Below are 23,629 nucleotides of genomic sequence, written 5' to 3' on the forward strand. Positions count from 1 at the left end.
GCAGTGCTCCTCAGCACCTATAAGAAATTTTGGGGGCTCCTCTAAGGCTGAAAGGATTGAGAACCGATGCTGTAGTTATTTCTGCACACCACAGTCATCTTGCTGACATGGTACGTATACCCCTGTCACACGGGCAGTTCTCCATTGAGTCAATGGAGATTGAACTCAAAGGGGGTCTGCCACAGCTGCATGGCAGTTTCCAGTGACGATTGAACTCTTTCGACATTGACTCAGTGAGGTTTGCGAATGATCATTGGAATGCGAAGGAATACTGAGAGCAGTCCCACACTCACCATAACATGAAAAACGACATAATCTCGAAAGAAACAAAACATCTTCTGGATTAAATTATTTAGTCTACATTAACCAGTTCATCAACTACCTTCTCAGGAGTCAAGATGATCGCTCTGTAGGCAGAGCATGTGTGTGGCAGTGCGGTGTGCTGCAGCATTGCGCATCGTTAGCCCATCGTTGTTCTGCCGTTGCTTCCCGAGCTTATGCCGAGCTGTGAGGTATTTGGATACCCTTCTCCGTATGAAATAGCTCTCAATGCGATATCTGCCTCTCTTTATTATTTTACTGGATGATGATGATGATGTAGCCTTCTCTTCGTAATGGGCGGGGGCCTACCAAGGGCACCCTGGCTGGTTACATACAAATACATGCACTACATACATATACAGTGACACTGTCGAGCGCGAAGTTAATATACTCACAATATCGGCGAAACAGTATCCGTAAAAACAGTTCTAGTGTCGCACCAGCGTCCATCACTCAGTCAATCGGCGCTTCGTCGCTGAAACAGCCGCCTGGTTTGCTGCATTTGTTGTACAGCTCTCGCTCGAAGAGCGAAAACCTAGCACCTGTGGAAGCATAGCGCCCTCCTGTGGTGGCGGTGGCAGCTTCTCGCAGAATAGGATGATGTGCTTTGTTGTCTCTTCATGCACTCTGCAGGCTCTACATAGGGTGCATTCGACAGTAGTGTCAAAGCGCTTTCGATAAGTAAGCGTTGGCATAGCACCTGCGCGTGCCTCAAACAACAAGCGGCTGCCCACACTGTTGTCGTATAATCTCTCAACAAAGATGTCCTGCTTGGCTGCCCGGTACATTTCATGCGTCGACTTCCCTTCCATGGCAGCCATCCACGCCTTTCGCTCTTGCGCGCCCACTTTGGCGTCAACTGCTGTGGCCCATTTCTTCGCACTGTTGGCTTGTACTTCATTGCTGAAAAAACCGAACTTGTGACAAAGGTGGTGGAGTCGCTTGACCCATGTAGTCCGCAGGCAGTTTTGGCTGGCATAGTCGAAGACTCTGCGTGTCCACATATCTTTGTGCATCAGTCACAGCCTGCCTTCGTAGGTTATTTTGCTGTTTGCTTCTCGAGCCCCGAAGGTAGACCAACTGAGGTCTCCCTGCATTGCCTCGTTAGCCACTCGCCCATGGCACCCCGGCGCCATACGCTGCACTATAGCTGGCCACGCTCAAGCCACTCCCTTGTGGGCGATGTCACACAAATGACCGCGTTAGCAAATGACAGCGTGGATACACGAACTACTTTCCACAGTTCGCGGACCATAACAAAGCGATTGCAGCCCCATAGGCATCGCCATCGCAGTATGTGCCCCGCTCGCCGTGAAGCCTGTTTCAGGTGTTCCTCATGCCTTGCTGTATATTCTGGCTGCGTGCTGAACCTAACGCCGAGATATCGGTATTCCGTTGCCATCTCGAGGACGTCCCCAGTAGGTAAGTGGACCAGCTGCTTGGTGTCCAACGGCACTGAGAAACTCAGCACTGCCGGCTTCTTTGAAGTTCAGTTCAAGTGATGTCATGGCTTCAGCGCATATGCTGATAAGGGCCTGGAGCTCTGCACTTGTCTCTGCCATTAATACTACATCATCGGCAAAGACTAGGCTTGGTAAGATCCATCGGTCCTTCACACCCCCACTAATGTAGCTTAGTGTGAATCCCAACCGTGCATCCAAGAGCTTTCGCTCCACCCCAGCAACATACAACATATACAGAAGAGGGTACAACGGGCAGCCCTGCCTCAATCCCTTCTGTACCACTGGCTCTGAACTGACGCCGCACACTGCAGCCACTACTGTGCAGCGTGCATAAAGGCGACGAAGCACTCCGATCCAGGTAGGAGGCATTTCCAGTGACTCGAGGCATTGCACTAAAGGCTCATGCGGTACGCTGTCATACGCCTTTGTGACGTCCATAAAACAGCAAGTCGGTCCACGAGCTTCCCTTTTTGCAATTTCAATACATTGGGTGAGGACAAAAATATTATCCTCCAGCCGCCGGTCTCGACGAAAACCATTTTGGAGCTCCTTCAGATGCCCATTTTGCTCCGCCCAGCCGCTCATCCACACTTTTAACACCTGGGTAAAAATTCTGTACATTACGCTTGTCACTGTCAGAGGCCGGTAGTCCCGCAGAAGGCCACTGTCCCCACTGGAGCCAGTCTGCTGGTATCAGTGCGCCTTCCAGAATATCACTGAAGATACCCGCCACGGCAAGGTGTCAGCTGCGTATAGCTGCCTCACGTGGTCTGTCAGTATGCGGTGGAGATCGCCCATCTTTCCTGTTTTTTCATCCTTGATCAGCGGGTCTAGTGTTCTGCCGTCCATAGATGCTACATATGACCAAAATTTAGCTGCTACTTTTTTCAGTTCAGTTCAGTCGTGTCCGACTCTTCGTGACCCTACGGACCATGTCACGCCATGCTTTCCGGTCTCTCACTATCTTCCTAACATCACATTCATCTGCAGTGCCCCAAGGATGCCATCTAACCATCGCGTTCGCTGCCTACCCCTTCTCTGGCGACCCTCAACCTTTCCCAACATCAAATATTTCTCCAGCGACTCCTCTCTTCTCATCAGATGACCAAAGTAGCTGAGCTTTAACTTTAGAATTTGACCCTCCAATGAGCAGTCAGGGTTTATGGTCAACAATATTGACTGATTTGATCTTCTGGCAGTCCAAGGAACTCTCAAGGGTCTTCGCCAGCACAATTCAAATGCGTCAATTCTTCGGCGGTCAGACTTTTTCACAGTCCAACTCTCGCATCCATACATCACAACTGGAAAGACCATAGCACGAGTTGTACGGATCTTGGTTGACAGTGTAATGTCTCTGCTCTTTACTAGGCGGTCAAGGCTAACCATTGCTCTCTTTCCCAGAATCGGGCGTCTCCTAATTTCATGGCTGCAGTCTCCTTCCGAGGTAATCTTGGAACCCAAGAAAAGAAAATGTGTCACAGCTTCCACTTCTTGTCCATTGATGCTCCAGGACTTGATAGGCAAGACGCCATGATCTTTGTCTTTTTAATGTTCAGTTTAAACCCAAACTTCTCACTCTCTTCTTGTACGCGCATCAGAAGTCTCATGAGTTCCACTTCACTTTCTGCCATTAAAGTGGTATCATCCGCATATCTAAGGTTGTTGATACGGTTTCCAGCAATCTTCACTCCAGCTGAAGACTCGTCCAGACCGGCCTTCCTCATAATGCACTCTGCATATAGGTTAAATAGGCAGGGCGACAGTATGCAGTCTTGCCTCACTCCTTTCTCGATCGGAAACCAATTAGCAAGACCATGCCCAGTTCTGACTGTGGCCTCTTGTCCTTCATACAGGTTCCTGAGGAGACAGATGAGGTGAATTGGAACTCCCATCTCTTGGAGAGCTTGCCACAATCTGCTGTGATATACGCAGTCAAACACTTTCGCATAATCAATAAAGCAGAAGTAGATGGGTTTCTGGAACTCTCTTGCTTTTTCAATGATCCAGCGAAGGTTGGCAATTTGGCCTCTAATTCCTCTGCCCTTGCGAAACCCAGCTTGCACGTTAGGAAGCTCCCGATCCACATACTGCTGCAGCCTTCCTTGGAGGATTTTCAACATCACCTTGCTAGCATGCGAAATAAGCGCGATCGTGCGGTAGTTGGAACAATCTTTGGCACTGCCTTTCTTTGGAATGGGGATGTAAAGTGACCTCCTCCAATCCTGTGGCCACTGCAGGGTTGTCCATGACATAATGTATGCAGAATGTTAACAGCGTCATGGTTTAGGTTTTGAAGCAACTCAGCTGGAATGCCATCAATTCCACTAGCTTTGTTCTTAGCAAGGCTGGCTAAGGCCCATTCAACTTCACTCTTCAGGATGCCCGGCTCGAGATCAGTAATCACAATAGTCTTATGTTGGGTTTGCACATTCGGGTCCTTCTTGTACAGTTCTTCTGTGTATTCCTGCCACCTCTTCTTTATCTCTGAGGCTTCAGTGAGGTCCTTGCCTCGTTTGTCCTTTATCACGCCCAGCTTAGCAGAAGAAGCTTCTTTTGATATCTTTGATTGTCTTATACAGAGCTCTTGTGTTCCTTAATTGGCTGTTGTCCTCAACTGCCTGGCACTGTATGTTCAGGAAGGCTTTCTTATCTCTCCTTGCTATTTTCTGAAAATCCGCATTGAGATCCTTGTATCTTTCTCTTTCCCCCATAACTTTTGCCGTCCTCCTTTCCTCAGCTATTAGCAAAGCCTCTTCAGATAACCAGTTTGCTTTCTTGAATTTCTTTTGCTTTGCAACTACCTTAGTAGCAACTTCTTGTATTATATCTACGAACATCAGTCCACATCTCTTCGGGCGCCCTGTCTTCTAGGTCTAATTCTTGAAATCGATTCCTCACTTCCACAGCATATTCTAATGGAATTTGATCCAGATCATACCTGAAAGGCCTTCTAGTTTTCTGCGTTTTCCTAAATCGAAGCTTAATTTTGGCAACAAGAAGCTGATGATCGGTGCCACAATCGGCCCCAGGCCTTGTTTTTACTGCTTGTATAGCGCTTCTCCATCTCTGCCGGCAAAGAATATAATCGATCGGATTCCTGTACAGACCGTCCGGTGAAGTCCATGTGTACAGGCGCCTTTTGTGCTGTTGAAAATGAGTATTCGCTATGGTCAGGTTGTTTTCTTGACAAAACTCTAGTAGCCTCTGCCCAGCTTCATTTGTCTCGCCAAGATCGAACTTGCCTATAATTCCGGATATTTCTTCACTTAGCATTCCAGTCTCCTATGAGAAAAACGACGTCTGATGATGGGGTGCGGTCTAAAAGGCATTGTAGGTCCGCATAAAATCTCTCAACGTCAGCTTCTTCAGCAGTAGTGGTCGGTGCATAGACTTGGATAACTGTTATGTTGAAAGGGTGACCTTGGATCCAAAGTGAAATCATTCGGTCGTTTTTGGGGTTGTACCCTAGCACTGCTTTGCCCATTCTTCTGTTTACTATGAGAGCGACCCCATTCCTTCTCTTGGATTCGGGCTCACAATAAAAGACATAATGGTCGCCGGAGTTAAATTCTCCCATTCCGGTCCACTTGAGCTCGCTGATACCCAAGATATCAATGTTCAATCTGTCCATTTCTCGCTTCACGACATCCAGTTTACCTTGCGTCATAGATCTTACATTCCATGTTGCTATATGGTATATCTCCTTGCAACATCGGACTTTCCGGTCGCTTCCCGACACATCCACAACTGAGCGTCCTTTTGGCTTTAGTCCAGCCGCTTCATTCGTCCTGGAGCTACTAGGAATCACCCTTTGTTCATCCCCAGTAACATGTGGGACGCCTTCCAACCTGGGGGGCTCATCTTCCGGCGCCATATCTTTAATGGTATTGTGACTGGCCATAGGGTTTTCTTGGCAGGAAATACTGGAGTGGGTTGCCATTACCTTCTCCAGTCAATCGCATTTTGTCAGAACTCTCTGCCGTGGCCTGTCTATCTTGGGTGGCCCTACACAGCAGAGCTCACGAGTTCATCGAGTTTCGCAAGCCCCTCCGCCACGAAAAGGCGGACTTATCTCCCCGAGCGTCTGCCAATCTGCCTTGGCAATCTTGCGCTGTGTGATAGCTTGCATTTCATGCTTGTGTTCAAGGTAAAAGCCCCAGGCTGCAAGTGCCTCATCTGTGGGCATCTGCACAGTATAGCGGTGTTGGCGGTTTGCAAGCCTTCGCGCTTTATAGGCAGCTTTCACCTCATCATCCCACTACCTTTTCCTGGAACGTCCTCCTCTCGAACGGGCCACATTCTCATGCCTTGCCATGATGCTACGCAGTTCAGCCACGTACTGGTGGTATGTCGCGGACTCTTCACGGGACAGGCTTGTTTCGAATTCTTCTGCAACAGCCTCGTATGCCTTCATGGGAAGGAAGCGTTTGGGAGACCGCCCGCGATCCTGCAGTGGACTGCACCTTGCGGAGGTTGTAAAATCGTCGTATGCGGTTATGGTCGCTTGCTAGGCTATATCGGCCCTCTTCATCTATGTGCACACGACACATGAGGGAAGCTAGGCACCTGCTAACAAGAGCATAGTCTATGCAGGTTCGACAGCCCTGAGCACCACGTGAACGCACCTTGGCAGTCCGCCCACAGATTAGTGACCTCGAGTGAAAGGTCGAGCCAGCGTCTGCAGGAGCTTACCATTGCGATCTGTGTACCCGACCAGCTCTGGATGTGGCCGTTGAAGTCGCCGAGCACAATGATTTCCTTGTCGAGAGCCCAGCGCCTGATATCCGCTTTGATGTGCTGAATGATGCTCAAATTTGCTTGGTATTGGTCCGCTGACACACCTAGATACACAACACACGCTACGATCGGGGTACCAAGTATATGCCCTGACACCCATGTGTGATCATTGCAGGGCCCCTCCAGGTGCAACCATTAACTGCTCTGGTGCCACAGGAAGCCCACTCCACCACTCTTACGCGAACCAACACATCTGTTACTGCCAGCCCAACACCACATTGGACTGACGGGCGGTTCCTCCAAATCTCGTAGGTGCGTCTCGGCCACTCCGTACAGCGTCACATCTTCCTCAAGCAAAGTTCTGTACAGCTCCTTCCACCTGGCCAGCCTCCTGCCACCATGTAGGTTCAGAAAACCCACCACCACCTTTTCTTGCCTCCTGTTGTTGCCCGTGGCGCCATCTGGTGGATGATGCACTCACTACTCTATGGTAATTGAAACTGTGTAGCAGCGGTGCATCTCGATGACCCTTGGAAATTTCAGTGGCCATTAACGTGATGAGCATTGAGAATGTCCGTGTGACAGAGGTTTCACTTTCATCACCAAGGTAACTGCACATTGGCAGTGCAGGAGTTAAGGTATGCAAGTGTATGAATGTACCAATTTTAACTGCTGATCTGTGAAAAAGTAGCACTCAGGTGCTTTAGCATGAGTGTTCATTATGCTCTGAGCAGCGTCGTGCTGCTGCAATTCATAGGACTTGTGTACATGCTTGTGGGGTATTGCACTGAAAATTTGACTAATTTGTTTGCATGACAGGATTATGCCCTGAAAGAACATAGTATACTACAAAACACAGGCCATGGAGTAAAGCCAGAAACAATGCTTGTTAGCAAGCCGATGGCACTCACACTTGTTTCACAGTATTAACAAGTGAATTTAGCATAACACGAACATGTTCTCAAAGGTAATGCGTGACTTAAAAGCCAAAGCTGTCATAATATAGTTATAATTATACTATAGCCATATGTATACGTTGCCATGACAGCATGCAAAAGCTGGCCGCTCCACGCTTCCATGTCGCATGTGGTAGATGACGCGCCCGGCAAGGAGCAAGAATTGACTGCAGCGCTGCTAATTCTTGCAACGGCCACCGGGGACACACTCCTCTCTGGGCGGTATGGGGAGCTGTAAAACTGAGTTTGTTCTAGTAATGTTGGCTTTAACTTCTGGTCTATGCCATCCAAATGCTTTGGCGCTTCTTGGAAAGTAGCTCAGTGGCCACGCACTGGTTTAATATAAGTTTTCTGTACAGATAGTTTGACGTGTTTAAGCTGCCAAGTGTAGCACATATGAAGTTGAAACGGGTACGAATGTAGCTTAAATGTACCTTCTAACCCAACTCCCGCCGGTCCGCTTAGCACCTGGAGCTGGCAGGCAGCACATGTCCAAGAAGCCCTTGTATCTTATCATGAAAACTATAGAAAACCTGTAAACAGTACAGTGAAACAATTTCTCATTTCATCTGAAAACATTTTAAATTGCAAGTTTGCCTCTAAAGCACTTCAGAATTCAACCTAAAAGGTAAAAAAACTGTCCAGAGGTTGTAAATTTTAGTTTTGCTAGGAATTGTTGTTTGAAAAAAAAAATTGCAAAAAAACTGATAGGAAAAAAGATTAAAGAGCAATTTTTGCTTAAAAGCATCTCGGAATGCAACCTGAAAGGCAATGAACCTAGAGGGGTAAATGACGTGCGACTTGGATGGTGTAGCTAATAAAGTTTAAAAGTACAAGGAAACGGGGATTCCAACTGGTGTCTATAGCCAGAGCACTAGCCATATGCTCCACGAGAAGCTTTTTTTGTTATTCAACATAGCATTTATTACAATGAAGCAACATTTTATGTACATGAACTATGTACAAACTATTAGAAATCAGGGCAATCAGGAGCAGTTTGACGCTCACTGCTTAACAGTGGCAGCAGTGTTCTGGCTTACCCTATTGCACAAATATAATTTCCACTACGTTCCATGGTTCATTTGCATTGTATTGTCACAGTTCGGAAATTTGTGTCCGCGAGCTGTACGCTATTTGGTTGAAATGATTCAAGGTAACCCCCCCCCCCCACTGCAGCAGCCCTTTCAATTTTTTTTATGCCTATCCTCAAGGTGTGGTGGTTGAAGTGTCCACTGAGACATGAGACAGTTATACCACCCTTTCCTTTCCTCAAAACCAGTTTTCGTTTCTTCTGCTATTCTCCCCTCCACTTTAACCCCAAGGCTTCCACAACCCACGATGGTCACTTCGGCAAAGACTGCAGTACTAATCCGATCCCATTAAAAGAAAGAGGGTAGGTTAGATTGGGAAGATGGGGCTGAAACAAGGTGGTCTCACCTGCACCACATTTGTATTGAAAAAGAACCAATGGCGTGGTAAGTTGCATCCAAAAACAGCATGCAGCTGAGTTGAAATGGCTGCCGAATGCACCACCATTGCTGCAAGTTAGTGGTGAACCTTGGAAAGCAAAACTACATGGCAAGATTAGTTTTCGGCCTGCTGTAATGTGGATATAATGTGCGCTGTTTACAATACTCCATGTAATAAGCAGGGTTTTTAAAAAATTGCTTGCCAAACCAGTGCCCTTATTGAGCCCCATGCAAAATTCAGCAAGTTGGCTTTACCGGATATAGTTGTTGACTGGGTTGAGGTGCCTTGGCCCACGCTATATAGAATAGTTGTGAAGGCCATGGGTGTGGACAATGAGTGTCTTTCACATTATGGGGGGCTGAAGTGAAAAATCTGTATTTGCATGTTGTGATTGTTCGAGGCAGGTGATCGTCCATCCTTTCAGCATGGATGATATGTCGGAAAATCTTCTTGCGGAATTACAAGCAGTGTCCAAGTGACCTACGTGCTAAATGGTGGAGAAGGAAGGGAAGAGGATGCCTTTCTCGCACTCTGTCTTCTGATAATGTTTCCCATATAGTGTGGATTTGCTCCGGCCTGATTTATGATAGTCGGCAGTACTGCTTCAGTCACTGTAAAATGCTCGAAAATTTTCCAATACCGTGTTTCTCTTATAGAAACAAAGAAGCACTCAATTCCTATTAGGATTTGGTAATTTCACACACTGGTAGTAATCACAGTTGCCAAATTCAGGAAATTTTTCTCATGGCTAGAGACTCTTGAACATTGTTAACAGCGTAGTTCACTGGCAAATGAGCTGCTCAGCATTTCTTGGGAAGCGGTTTTTCTCCTTTCGGGCGGTGACTATTTGCATGCAGCACTTAGCAACTGTACTGTCTTTACTGGATAGTGTGTTCACTAGCACACGACAGTTTCCTTCCTAATACTTGCCAGCTGGATGTATGTTAGAGACAAGATGCTCCGACTTCGTGCCCTGCTGGTCATCTGCTAAAGGTCCCTTTTCAAGCATTTGAACTGAGAAGAGGCGAGCACCAGGCCGAGGTAAATCTGGTACCCATCACAGAAAGTACTAGTCAGCACTGGGAACCGAACGTCCGAAATGCCAAGATGTACCGCAAGCTTGCACTGCTCCGACATTAACACGAGCATGGAAGCATCATCTGCCGTGTCGAGGTCGAGGCCGCGTTGCTCGTTGTGTGTGATAGCAGAACTGCACGACAGTTACAGCACAGCTCATCGTAGAAGCATTGCGCGGTCCCAGATGCTCTATACACAACACTGCTTTTCAGGGCGTCTTCCTGGCGTAGCAGTCTGCGCCGGCGCCCATGTAAGCGGGCCAGCGCTGTCGCTCGAAGGGAAGGGGGCCGGTGCAGCGGTCGCAGACGCACTGCAGCCTTGCACTGCTCCGACATTAACACGAGCATGGAAGCATCATCTGCCGTGTCGAGGTCGAGGCCGCGTTGCTCGTTGTGTGTGATAGCAGAACTGCACGACAGTTACAGCACAGCTCATCGTAGAAGCATTGCGCGGTCCCAGATGCTCTATACACAACACTGCTTTTCAGGGCGTCTTCCTGGCGTAGCAGTCTGCGCCGGCGCCCATGTAAGCGGGCCAGCGCTGTCGCTCGAAGGGAAGGGGGCCGGTGCAGCGGTCGCAGACGCACTGCAGCCGCACACGGTACACGGTCATCTGTCCCATGCGCCGGTCGAATGGGTCGTAGGCCAGCTGCTCGTCGTCCTGGTCTCCGCCACCACACTCGGCCTCGACCAGCTGCTCGAATGCGTCGTGGTCGAGCCCGTACAGCGGGCTGTCCACGCGGAATCGGGCCGCCTCGTGGGCCCGCAGCCGCTCCAGGCATTGCTGCTGCTCGGCCGACATGGTTCGCACGCGGCTGGGATGGAACCAGAAGGTAGCGAACACCAGGTCTGTGCTGCGGGGCCGCGAACCAGGAAGCAATGTGCCTGCGTCAAGAGTATTTACCTTAAATCATTCTAACTGGCCAATTAAGTTAGATACAATTTGAGATCCAGTCGATCATTTGTCTGTGGAACCGCTCTGGAATGTGTGGACATAGCCTCTGGAATGCGCCGCTGAGAGGAGCACGTGCGAGGGGCATATGACAGCGCTTCCGGGTGCGGCCGCGGCTGCCGCGCGCGGATATGCCACGTGCTAACACGCGTGCGGATGCCACTTGTAACTCATATCCTCGGATCAAGTAGTTGTCATCTGGCAATTGGTCATTCAGCAGCGGAAGAATGAATGACGATCGAAAGGAAGGACAAGCGAGCAGCAGAGACGCCTCAACAGAGAGAAGAACGTCTCGCCAAGCGGAGATGCAAGGATGCAGGGTGTAACAGGCGGCGCATAGCAGCTCAGAAGGGGCTTTCGGACGATCAAGGGGAACTGATGACAGCGACAGAAGAGGGTGTAAAGGCCCGTCGTGTAAATGATCATTCCGTTCGACTGTCAAAGTCCATCTGCGACTCGAACATTTGAAGCTAACTTCGTGAACTTCAGATTCCCAGCCATGGTCAGATGACGCTGGGCCGAGTGTTTGTGGAAAGTGCAAGGCCTTCCTGGTCAAGTAGAAAATTCTACTGTATAGGGTCAGCCATCGATATCCACCCCTACCCCCCGGTATGCCAGTGTTGAACGACGTAGCCGAACGTTTGATTTCTCCACGCATTCCCTTCATTCAAATCCGACGTCTAATGTACTGGCATAACGGACAGTTTGGAATTAAAGGCCCGTAGTTACGTTCCGGTTGACACAGACGAAATGTTGAAGGAGTTGCCGCAAAATATCGAACAGGATAAGTCGATTGTGGTAAACACTAAGAGACGGATGTTCGCCAAGACAATCTACTTGTTTAATGTTGTATCACGAAAAATGCTTGCTTCATGGGTAGGAGTGCTTCGGGAATTGCCTTATACAAGCACTATGACATTTGTATAGATAAGGCTAAGTTGGAGAGAATCTACGATGAAGCCATTCTCCTAGACATAGAGAAAAATGTCGAAGGCTCCTACCTAACAGATTTCTCTGACCCCATGGGGGTTTTGTGACGGCCCTGACGCTAGACCAGCATACTCTGGTTTATGACAAGGAAACTTGCCGTTCTAACGATTGCCCCCGGAAAGGGGTAAAATACCGCTAAGCATTCTGTATATGATAGTCACGCAGAAGAGTTGTCATTCCCACAGATTTACTTGGGCCACACCCTTCACCATGGCTTCCAGTGCACGTTCACGTTGCACGTTTTCTATATTGGCTATCAAGGTGTTGCGATACCGGGTTTCCTCTCATGTGACGATGATGTACCGTAACAACGAGGAGACCTGTAGAATGACCAAAATGTGGAAAACCCAGGCAAGGCTAGGCAGACGCTTGAACAAGACTTGGCGTTTATGGAGCGAGTCTGCATCTACTTAATTAGATAAAGTGTCGCTGCTGTCAGGCATCTGCCTTCGATCGCAGGGACCAGTGCTGTGTTAAACTTGTGGAGAGCGGCATTGTTAAGCAGTTTACGTGGCGCCGCAAACATTTTTCGAACATACAGTTAACGTGGTTGCCACCTGTGTACGGGTTTCAGAGCTGTGCGTGAATTTGGGGGAACAGGGAGCAGGACTCGTTTAGTCATGATAAGAAACAGAAATTCGACTTTAATTTGGCATCAAATCCAACATCCCAACTACACAGAGGGGGACTGCCATTGATCTCATATATCATTCAAAACTCTGCATACATTCAATCGAAACGGTCGCGTGTTACTATACTGATCACCAGGCCGGCCGTCTTTTTATGCAGGAAATTAAGAAAATGATGTGTAACGACCAATATGTCTTCAATCATTATAAGCTCAACAATAGCCACTGCCATTCTCTTTTAGAGCGCAGCCCTGTGGCACCCGTTCCTGGGTTTCGCGGCGGCGGCGGCGTCGTCGGCCTCGTAGCCAGTTTCGCCCCCCTTTCAGCTCCCCAGTTGGAGCCGGCGCTTCAGCAACCGGGGCCTCGCAGGAAGAGGGGGGGGGGGAGGGTACACTCAGCGGCGAACGATGGGGGCAGGAGCGCGCGCAGCAACCGGAGAACATGAGGAAAGGAAGAGGGGAGGGGGGGGGGGTCGCCGGAGGCAGCGCTAGCAGCGACTGACTGCTGACGCCGCTAGCGAGTCAAGACAACGTGACTGCGTAGAACACCGTCGCCGCCATGCAGAAAGAGGAGTGCTCCCCTCCCCCACCCCCCTCTTCCTGAGTGGCGGCGAGGGTGATCTCCGATTGCCGAAACGCCGGCTCGCTAAGCGGATCACGGTGCGTGCATCCCGTTCTCACTCACTTCACTCGCTAGCGGCATCAGTCAGTCGCTGCTATCTGTTCGTCGCGCAACGTTCCTATGGACCCACGCACTGCCTCCGCAACCTCCCGATAACTCAATTGCTCTCTTCATTTCTCCGACCACAAAGCTTCTTTCATGGCAGCCAAGAACTGTTAGTGGAGTGTGGAATACGTGTGAAAAATTAAAAAAAGAAAGTTGTCTGTAAGTACATACGTGTCTTGCTCGAAATATTTGCCTCAATTTATCGAAAAGGTGAAACAGCTGACGAACTTCGCTCAAATTTCGCATTAGGAAGTAACGTAATTGTGGGCAAATTTTTTCATTTACTCTTTTCTTTCCGGTGGTTAGCTTGTATGCATGGTAGAGCGTGAGAAGGTGCGAGGAGGCTGCGGGAGGAACCTTAAAGTACGCTTCCCTGTAATGCGCGGATCATATTCGTGTGCCGACCTTTCTAGAACATGCTCTTCTTTGGTCAAAGTTCTAAGTGGTGAAAAAGTTCTCGGAGGCTAATGATAGCCAAAGTACTCATGGCGCCACTTGTGCACAAAGCGAATTGCGAGGGCAGTTCCAACAAGATGTTTTAAACGGGCTAGGCCATGCACGTCGACGTCTCACCCACCGGTGGAGATGGTGCGCTGCACACCGCCCGCGTCATGCGGCCCCACATGGCGGCGCTCGCGACGGTGGCGGTACTCGGGGTGCTGCTCCAGGAAGCGCTCCCCGATGGCTGTGAAGTTGGGTATGCCACTGTACTCGACGGTCCGCTTCCGGTCTGCGCCGAGAATTAAGGGCTTCAATCCTAGTAACATATAAGCCGAATTAAGCTACAAGCTGCGTTGAATCATTACAGCGAAGGTCGTTCTGATCCTTTATTCTTGGCCAGCGCAAAAGTTACAGATGCTTTAGTGCGGGTGATATAAATCATTATGTCGTAGAAAAGTGGTTTTCGCGAATCGGTAACTTCCAGATTGAGATGCTCTATTTGTGTTAACGACTCGGCGATTCCCGCGCAATGAAAACGTAGACTAGTGCCCCCGCCAGATGTTAGCCTAAATGATAGAGAAGCTGTCGCGTGGAGGCGGCTACAAACTAATACCTTCATGAAGCCGGTCTGGGCTTTTCACGCGCTACCAGACCTTAAGGACAATGATCAAACATTGTGGGGCGAGAGGGACCCTCGACCACATAATTTGGGAGTGCCTACAATCATCAGGGATAGGATTTGAATATAACAAGTAGAGAAATCTGGGACACCCTGCTGCGAAGCGCGGACCCTGCGATCCAGCACCTCACAGTCCATCTGGCGGAAGAGGATGCAACAAGCCAAGGGCTACCTGCCAGCCTCTAATCCGAGGGCGCACGACTACCCGTCTTCTCCGACACGCGTGCCGGGAGCGGGAAAGAGAACGCCCATTTCCGATGGAAATAAAAGTTGTGCAATCAACCAACCAATTCATTTATAGACACTTGTGACGTTTGTAAATAAAGGTGGCGGTGTGGTCTGCAGCGATGCAGCGAAAACGCACCAAGCCTACACTGCGTCGAGCAGCGCTGCTTTCGAAATCAACTTGCGCGTGCAAATATTTCGGAGCGTGCATTTTCCTGGATAGTAATTCACTTTTTTCAGCCTAAACCCAGAAAAAACTGCCAGACGGAGTGCTGTATCGGCTTTGTTCCCGCTTCTGTAATTTGCCAAAGCAGCTTGGATACGGTGCAAGATTTATTTGAATTAAACAAAATAGGGGAAATGCTGGATATTAAAACTATAATCGTGTGCATATATAGTTTTGAATCGACTTCTAGCGCATGTGAGGACAACGAGAAACAGCCTTTCTCCTAACATCTTGGAAAATAAAAATATGGAAACTCAAGTCATACATTTACTTTATAAGAAAATGTGATCTTGTGCTTTGTAACTTCAATGAATACGCTGGCAACCTAATTATTGCATGATGAATAGACATTTCAGGTACTGGTCGAGGTCTCGCTTCACAGATAACACATACTCAAGCTAGTCCTCAAGAAGAATGCTCCATTTGGCTTTTTTGGCTTTATAATAGTTGCGCAAATGTATACATATATACGTCTTCCATATTCTAGCGAAAATATTAACCATACTTTATAAAATATTTGTGGAAGTGAGCGTCTTATTCTGCTTTTATTTTGCATCCCTCATAACTAATGCCACTTTGAGATGTCAAACTGCATGCACAAATGCGTATCATGGTCAGGTTGGAATGGCTTCTTGTGGCATTTTGTGTGGTCGCCTGGTTATGAAAGACCTCCGGTATAGCTCTAGTTCACTATAACCTCCAGTGAGAAAATTCCAATAACCTGAGAAATAACACTGTCCGATCTTTTCATGATATCAGTGGCTTTCAGTGTCTTTCAGACAACAGATGTTGTCAGTTGTTGCAGCGGGCGAATGTGAAAATGGAGAAAATAAATTCCCGTTGTTTAGCTCCAATTAAACCTAGTATGTTGCGAAAGCTTGTACGCGCAGTTACACATAGTAAATCTCTGTTGTCGCAGCTTGCTTATCTCATGTTTGCTGCCAATTTAGCTAAGACGTATACAGCGATTACCCCAGATCGGGGCTTCTCGGTCTCGTTGTCGACTAGCCTTATAGCACGCAGCAACGACCGGATCCGTCGACGTTTCTTCCCGTAGTCGCCGTTGATGTTGGTCGCAGTATACGCGCGGACTTTCCATTTATCTGAAGAATGAACACTTCTCATCCTCATTTTATAAGTGGCTGAGTAATGACGTCGACTGCAGCAACTGAGCATGCGCGACTCTGGCTTCACAAGCGTCGCATCTGCAGCTACTGTGCATGCGCAACGCGTACAGCGAGGCTGTGAAGTCGGCTGCGGCGGGGCTAAATTCCGTTTCGAGGGACTTTAGGCGCGGCGCAACTCTGACGCCACACACGGCACGCCTGTTGCTCGGCGCATGCGCAATAGCAATTCCGGCTCATGCTCGCGGATCATGTCTGTCCGTTCCGTTACGTAGGAGGCGGTATCTGGCAGCTGACATGACCGAGCAGTAACTGGACGTAGGGCTTCTTTACATTACGTTTGGCATTAGCTGCCAACTCGGGCCTCTCATTTCGGAGGGTGATATCAGAATCAGCCTACAAAGACCCTTGCATTCACGTTATCCCTAGGCCACGCAGGCACGTCCATACGGCTCGGTTAAAGCGGGGCTTTATATGTTGGCTGGTAGTTTACGCTCTCGCGAGTGAAAACAGAGAAAAGGTCGCGAAGGTGGGAGTGAAAACAGAGAGAAAAAGGTGCCGTAGTGGAGGGCTTTGCACCACCGCGCGATAGAGACTTTCGCCTCATCGCAGTTTAGTGATCCAAAGTGCACCCTAGAATTTTTTTCTTTTATTTATTGGAAATATCCGAATAACCAATGGTCGCTTAAGGGTAACAAACTGGATTCCAAAGGAAGGAAAGCGTAGCAGGGGGCGGCGAAAATTAGGTGGGCGGATGAGGTTAAGAAGTTCGCAGGGTCAAGTGCATGCAGCTAGCACAGAACCGGGTTAATTGAAGGAATATGGGAGAGGCCTTCGCCCTGCATTGGGTATAGTCAGGCTGATGATGATGATGATAAAAAGCCCACTAAGGCATTGATATGGAAGCAAAGCAGGCCAGAACGCAAACAGGATAAGAGATGATGTTATGGGGATATGTGACGGAAGTAAATCTTGTCAAGTAATCTGGTGTAATGGAGCTTTCGCTTCAAAATTGCGGGAATTTACGCATGGCTTGTACCTATACGAGTGTAAGCTCTCTTGGGGTGCATGGTTTTGCACCTCAAGGCTGCATACGGTTTGACTTTGATTAAACTGTACTGGTTTTCAGATGATGTGACGTAGGCTAGGGTGCCGCAGTGGACATTTCTTAACTCCCTAACGTTGCTGTTGTCCTTTTTCTAAACATCCGCTGGAGTCCTACGCAAGACAGATAAATTATGGCCTTGTTTCCTGGAGGTCGGCTTGCAGTAGTGGTTAGCACGCTAGGCTCAGTAATGGAAGGACTGTGCACGGTTCGAGTCCTAGCGTGAACATGATTCATTTAATTTTCTTATTTTCGTGTAAGTCACACTTTGACCTTGGCTAGCCCTTAGAGGTCATTCGGCCCCAGCTAGGCGGTATCCGAAGTCGTGTCCCAAGTAGTAGAGCTTTAATTCTCTCAAAAACTATATGCATAGTGCTAAATCCCAAGCCGGCACGTGTTACTCGACGTCGTCCTTAGAGCTCGGTGTGACCGCTGAGGATTACTGGCAGCAGCTTTTCTGCACGAACAGATACTTGGGCTATATAGTGCGTGTGCAAGGAATCTGACAGCGGCTACCCTCCGTTCGATTACACGCGCACAGAATATCGCGTCTAAAATTCTCAAGTTGATCGAGAGCATGTCAAAACGTGAACGAGGTGCGAGGGTTTGTCCTGTTCCAATCATAGCGCGGCCGAAGAGCTGCCATGAGGATTAATATCAGTTAAGGCTGTGAACGAAGTGATCCAGATATCATAGATACTGCGGTTACCACGCATTGATTTTAGCAGGGTGATACAAGCATGATTTAAAACAATGACGTAAAGAAAAAGAATGCACTGAGCACTGAATGGTTATACAATAGAAACCACAATACATACACAATATACAGCGCTGGGCTCAACGACAAAGAATAAATATGTACTAACAGTTATAAAAGCTGCAATACTGCAACGCTAGCCTCGGAGGAGGTCGCTCTCCATGGCTGCTGACCGTCGCTTTCAACTCCATCGCACCATAAGAAAATTGTGGACACTGATGCGGTTTCCTTTGCTGTGCCTCGCGGCGCAGCCAACAGCACCACACCTTGTCGGAATGACGCGAATTACGTTATAAACAAGTAAAACACGGCACAATCAATGCGCACGGTCCCGGCTTTTGCCTACGCAATGAATGTCACTGCGGTCGCCAGCACCGCGGCACCTGCTTCACCTCACGGGACGGTTGTCCAGCAGTTCCTTGGAGCACTACCGAAGCTATGGTGAGCGCAGATACCTAGTACAGAGGCGTCGTCCTGAGTTCCGACGCTGCGGAATGTAGTTCCAGTGTAAAATTGTCATGCAGGCATGGGATTATGTCCTTTGAGGTGCGCGTTCACGAAACGCCGTTTCAAGTCGAGTCTAGACCTTAATCCAGTGAAATATTTGATTGATATAAGTTATGCTCGTACCAACCTGCTAAATTTAACGCGTGGCAACTGTACCATTTATAAATAGATCACTTCGTTTTAATCTTAAACAAAAGGCAGCCTAGAATAGTGCTTATTTTGAATGTGAGTGTTCGATTAAATGTACTGTTACTTCTTCGTTTGCAGCGTAACCAATGCAACGTATAACGTTAATAACATTTTTACATCGCTGTGTGCTCACCAGAGTCGTAGACGAGTGCGCCGGGCGGCCGACCGTCGGTGCCCAGGGCGTAGAGGCGTGTGAAGAGGCGCGACCCGAAGCGCAGTCGGCAAAAGTCGGCGCGGCTGCGCAAGAACACGCTGGTGCCAGCGGCTAGCGCGAAGCCCTTGCCCGGCGCACCGCTGTGGCAGTCGGAGAGCCAGTAGAGGAAGAGGTCGTGGCCACGACCGGGCATGCTGACAGCTAGAGGAGACGCCTGTGCACCCAGCGCCGAGCGTACGGGGCGCCCCAACAGGGGCCGCCCCGTGCGGCCGTCCAGCACCGTCGTCTGGCTGGCTACGTACAGCGGGAAGCCCGGTCCCATCTGGTAGCTGACCATCACGTCCGGCGTGCCGTCACCGTCGAACAAGCCCACGGCGGGCGTGCTGTACGACTCGGACTGGGGGAAGTGGCGAGTCCAGATGCGCGCGAAGCTGAGGCCATCCAGCGCGAACGCAGTAGAGTTGAAGGCAGCCATGACGATATCGGGGACGCCGTCTCCGGTCAGATCGACCAATGCCGGCGGTGTCATGATGCCCTTGTGCGGGTCTGTGTAGATGGGGCGCGCCGAGTCGGCACGGCCGGCGAGCAGCTCGCGTAGTGGCAGGCTCCACAGAGAGCCGCCGTGCGTCTCACCGCCCGTGCCGAACAGCACCAGCTCGCTGCCGTCCGGGTACAGCAGCAACTGCGGCGAGTAGTAGCTCTCGCGGCCGTCGGGTACCACTGCCCAGCTGAGCAGGCGGCCAGAGCGGCCGCTCACGACCAAGAGCCTACCGGCGAGACGACCCGAGGCGCCCGGCTCGCGGAGCGGGTCCCCGCCGTGAGCCACCAGAAGATCAGCCGTGCCGTCGGCGTCGACGTCACGAATGTGCTGTGCCGTGTACATGTTTGAGCGTTCCACCAGGGCCTCGCCGGCGCCAGACAGCGCCCACAGCAGGCCGCCCGTGCGCCCGCTCACTGCGTACAGCCCCTGCAGTACAGGGACTTCAGAACACCGTGTTGCAATCCATGTTCAGACCTCAGTGTTGTGTTAGTAGGTGTTGTACTAAAAGAACTCCGAGTTGCACGCACCGCCATGCGGCCCCCAGCCACGCAGTCGGCAACGCCGTCGCCGTCTAGGTCCAGCCGGCAGCTGAGCGCGAACAGCTCGTGGGCCACGTAGATGCGCCACAGCTCGTTACCCGTGCGACCGTCGAGCGCCGCCAGTCCGCCGCCACAGCCCCGGGGACCCGAGGCCGGAAGGTAGACGTCGCAGGCGACAGCGGGGTACCGGTAAGCGTCGAGCCCTGTGCACGTCGTCATTACAGTGCGGTGGAGGAAGGGGGACGCTCAATGCGAGGGGTTCTAACCGGTTCCGAAGCCGAAGACGACATCCAGCTCCCCGTCCCCGTTGACGTCCAGGTGTCGGAAGGCCGACTCCGTGGTGAGCATGGGCAACGTGCGGTGCCACACGTCCTGCACCCGCAGCTGGCGGCAGCCCTCGACGTGACGCGCCCGCCGACGTTGCTGGTGCTGCCGGAGCACCAGCGCCGCTGCGCCTTCACCGAAACAAGCAGACTGCTTTCGCTCAAGCACATGGAAGGTACACCTCAAGAACGGAGCGGTAAATACCGAGATTTCGAATGCGACTTCTCCTGTTCGCTGAATGATGTGCCAAAATTAGTCGAAGCGAATCGGGTACAATCTCAGGCTTTCATATAACAGGCACAACGTTGCGGTAAAGACGGTCACAAAGTAAATATTCTGACTTCCTGTTATGGGGGTAACCCCTAAAGGAGGTCAGTGGGGCCTCTTTTGAGAGCTGCAATACCGTGCATGGCTCCACCTTTAGCTGCCTCTTTGCTCAGTAAGCATCGCGCTTGTACATAGATGTTCGTTTTGTACGTATATATTCTACCATAAGTGAACAGACATACGTATATTCTACTCGTTGCCGAAGCTAGACTATTCGATTTAGTTTCGAAAAAAAGTACTATTTGTGCACCCCCGGCTCAGATACCTCTGGAACAATGGCCTCGACCTGTTGTGCCGACTCGGTGAATCGCCTTGCACTCGACAGCCACTTTGCGACGCTGTCAGCTGCGAGGCTGTTGACCGATGCGCTATATGTCGACAAGCAGGTAGACACATTGGCGGAACATTTGCCGCACCGTTCTCGAGTTGCATCCACATAAAACGGTAGCAGGAATCGGATGCGCTGAAGAAGCGGGCAATATTGCTGTTGCCAGAGCTTGCCGTGCGAAACATACCAAGTGCGACGCAGGCCAGCAGAAGCCAGAGGGCGGCGCCGCACCTCCGCCGCCGCGCGCCAGCCGCCGGTCCGCGCCGAAGCACGCGCACCTTGCGGGGGGCCATTAGCGGCCGGCTCGGCTCCTCGTCCGACATGGTCCTGCACCAGTGGCCGACCAAAAGCGCCAAAGGTGCACGCTCAACTCCACGGTTACTGACACGTATATCATTTGGAGTGCTGCGATATTCTAAACGAATGAAACGGCGGATTCGCCTTCAGCGCTGTTGTGGCTCCTGAAATGAAATGTGACGTGGTGGCTGGCGTTATTTGTACTTTCACGCAAAAGTGCATGTGCTTATTGAAGATTGGGATCTGTTGCATTGCCGGGTGGCCAGTCAAATGAGGCGACAAGCAGACACCGCGTGCGTTTCAAGCCATTGGCAGGGCCGCCGTGCTCACCGGTATAAGGCACGTGCAGGTGGCCTCCGTTCAAGACCTGCAGCAGCTGGAGTCGTGCGAACCCGAGAAGGCGTGCGCTTTAGACGACGCAGCCCTCGATTACTGGTGTAGCGCCTCGTTTCGCGGCCGATGGATGGCGGTCACACCAGATAGCGCGACCGCGAAGTCTGGACGTCTGTTCTCAAGGGCAGCCGACACGTGTGAGAAGTAGCGACATGCACCAGCTGTCCTCCACCGCATGGTTGTCATCGGATGCACCCCGGCGATAGAGCCGCGTCGTACTGCGCCGCCTCGCTCGCCGACCGGAGTGCCCGGGCGACCGCGCTGATCGGGCCCCGCCAGTAGGCGCGCGTGTGCTTCAACGGTCGATAGCGTGACGCTGTGCGCTCCTCGCCCGTGGGTAAAATAGGGAGCGGCGTGGAGATGCGCACGTTTCGAAAAGCGCGGTACCTGCATGGCTCTCCGGCAAACTTGCGAAATTTCATTTCAGAGCCAGAGAGGGTTAGTGGTAAAAGCTCCAAAGTAGATAAACTAGAGTAGTTGTGTAATATATAAATTGTGCTTCAGTAAAGAACTTCAGCTGTTGAATCGCGGAACTGCTTGTGGTTATTGAAGCCGACAATATCTGCGAGGTGCATGGTTCCAGTCGCGTGAACTGCGCGGCAAAAGTGACTCGAGCTAAAGCCGCCCGCGCGCGCGCTGTTCCGAATTCACGGAGATGTCACTGTAGATGGAAACCGCAATTGACCGTAACGCAGACGCATTCTTCGCCGCCATCACCCCGCTCTCCCTGATTTCCGGGGACTGTTCCTGAGCACCACTGGACTAGTTTATGCTACGCACTTTTGTGACCACATCACACTACAATCCCAAGCCACGTAGCCGTTTGTCTCAAAAAAGGGCACACAGCCTGCATTCGATATATGAGACTCCGCATCGCTAAAGTGCATAGCGATTGTCCATGGCCACGTGTGAATCACCGGAATGAGTGTGTTAAAGCACATCCCCAAGGTATTTGGATCCGGGTGCCGGAGGACGCTCGGATGCAAATTCTTAACCCTTACCCCCCCCCCCCCCCCCCCTACTTACTCGCTTTTATTCTCTCTCACAGACGGACGCGCTTGAATTAAACTTCTCCATATTTCCTTCACAGCTGTATACTGCTTGGCCTCAACCGTATACAGACGCAATCATTCCCCCTGTGCTCTTCCAACTAATGGTGACCTATAGTGGTAATAGCATGGTTCGCATGCGGCAGGTGCTGGGCTTGACCCCTAGCTCAGCAGGGTTCTCGGTGGTGACACAACGGGTGCAAGTTTTCCCCATTACCTGGTGCCTTGCTTCTCCCTGCTTATACGTCTTTCCGCGCGATGGTAATGAATTCGATCCTCGAAAACTGTTGGAACGCGCCTCCTTCACGGCCGTCTATATCAATTTCTGATCGCCCTAGATCACTTAAACCGTTTTCAATATGGCTTTAGAGTATTCAATAGTGCTGTACAGCCTATCGTGTCTTCACGGCCGTCTATATCAATTTCTGATCGCCCCAGATAACTTAAACCGTTTTCAATATGGCTTTAGAGTATTCAATAGTGCTGTACAGCCTATCGTGTCTCTAGGCGTGCGTCTTGACTATTTTCTCTTTACCAACACACCGGCCGTCCTCCATATAGATCTTAAAATCGCATTCGACTGCGCACGCCGACACCCTTTAGTTCTAGATTACTCCGCCGCCGAGATCTTCTACCTGTCATCTGCCGCCTATTCGAACTTTTAATTCTCTCACAAAGATTAGTTTTGGTTTTGCTCCCGGTGGAGGCAAGGAGGTTTCCGCCAAACCTACTGAAAGCCCTCGGAGTTCGCCTAGCTATCCGATTCTGTGGAACATTGTTATTGCTGGATGCTTAAAGTGTTCCTTACATATATTGACTTCTATATTCAGGCTTACGTGGATGACACCATAATCCTCGTTCCTACTCGCACACGCCGCGACACTTGAGGTGTTGTATTCCGAGGTCTTTGCACGTGTGGCCCGTTGGAGGACCAAGCTCGTTTCGCTATATCGTGGCCGAAAACGTATTCCACGCTGTTTATGCATTGTGTGGGCGTCATATGGGAAAGCGCAGGCCTATATATATATATATATATATATATATATATATATATATATATATAATTCGGTTTTGTGGCTGATCGCTTGTGAGTTTTAAAGACTG

The 23,629-nt window shown here is 50.2% G+C and overlaps 1 protein-coding gene across 1 annotated transcript; it reads right to left on the bottom strand.

The window, feature by feature from the left end:
• Nucleotides 1-8,661: 8,661 nt before the first annotated feature.
• Nucleotides 8,662-21,109, bottom strand: LOC146187008 (uncharacterized). The gene is made up of 6 exons (XM_084607544.1): nt 20,974-21,109; nt 20,074-20,262; nt 19,796-20,010; nt 18,707-19,694; nt 13,898-14,050; nt 8,662-10,908 (listed from the first exon to the last, which is right to left on the bottom strand). Exons 1-6 carry the CDS (start codon nt 21,107-21,109, stop codon nt 10,508-10,510), a joined length of 2,082 nt encoding a protein of 693 aa, XP_084463670.1. The 3' UTR covers nt 8,662-10,507.
• Between the last annotated feature and the right edge of the window lie 2,520 nt (nt 21,110-23,629).

Source organism: Amblyomma maculatum, chromosome 6, assembly GCF_055883805.1.
Source record: "Amblyomma maculatum isolate TAMU_Amacu chromosome 6, ASM5588380v1, whole genome shotgun sequence".
Lineage (NCBI taxonomy): Eukaryota > Metazoa > Arthropoda > Arachnida > Ixodida > Ixodidae > Amblyomma > Amblyomma maculatum.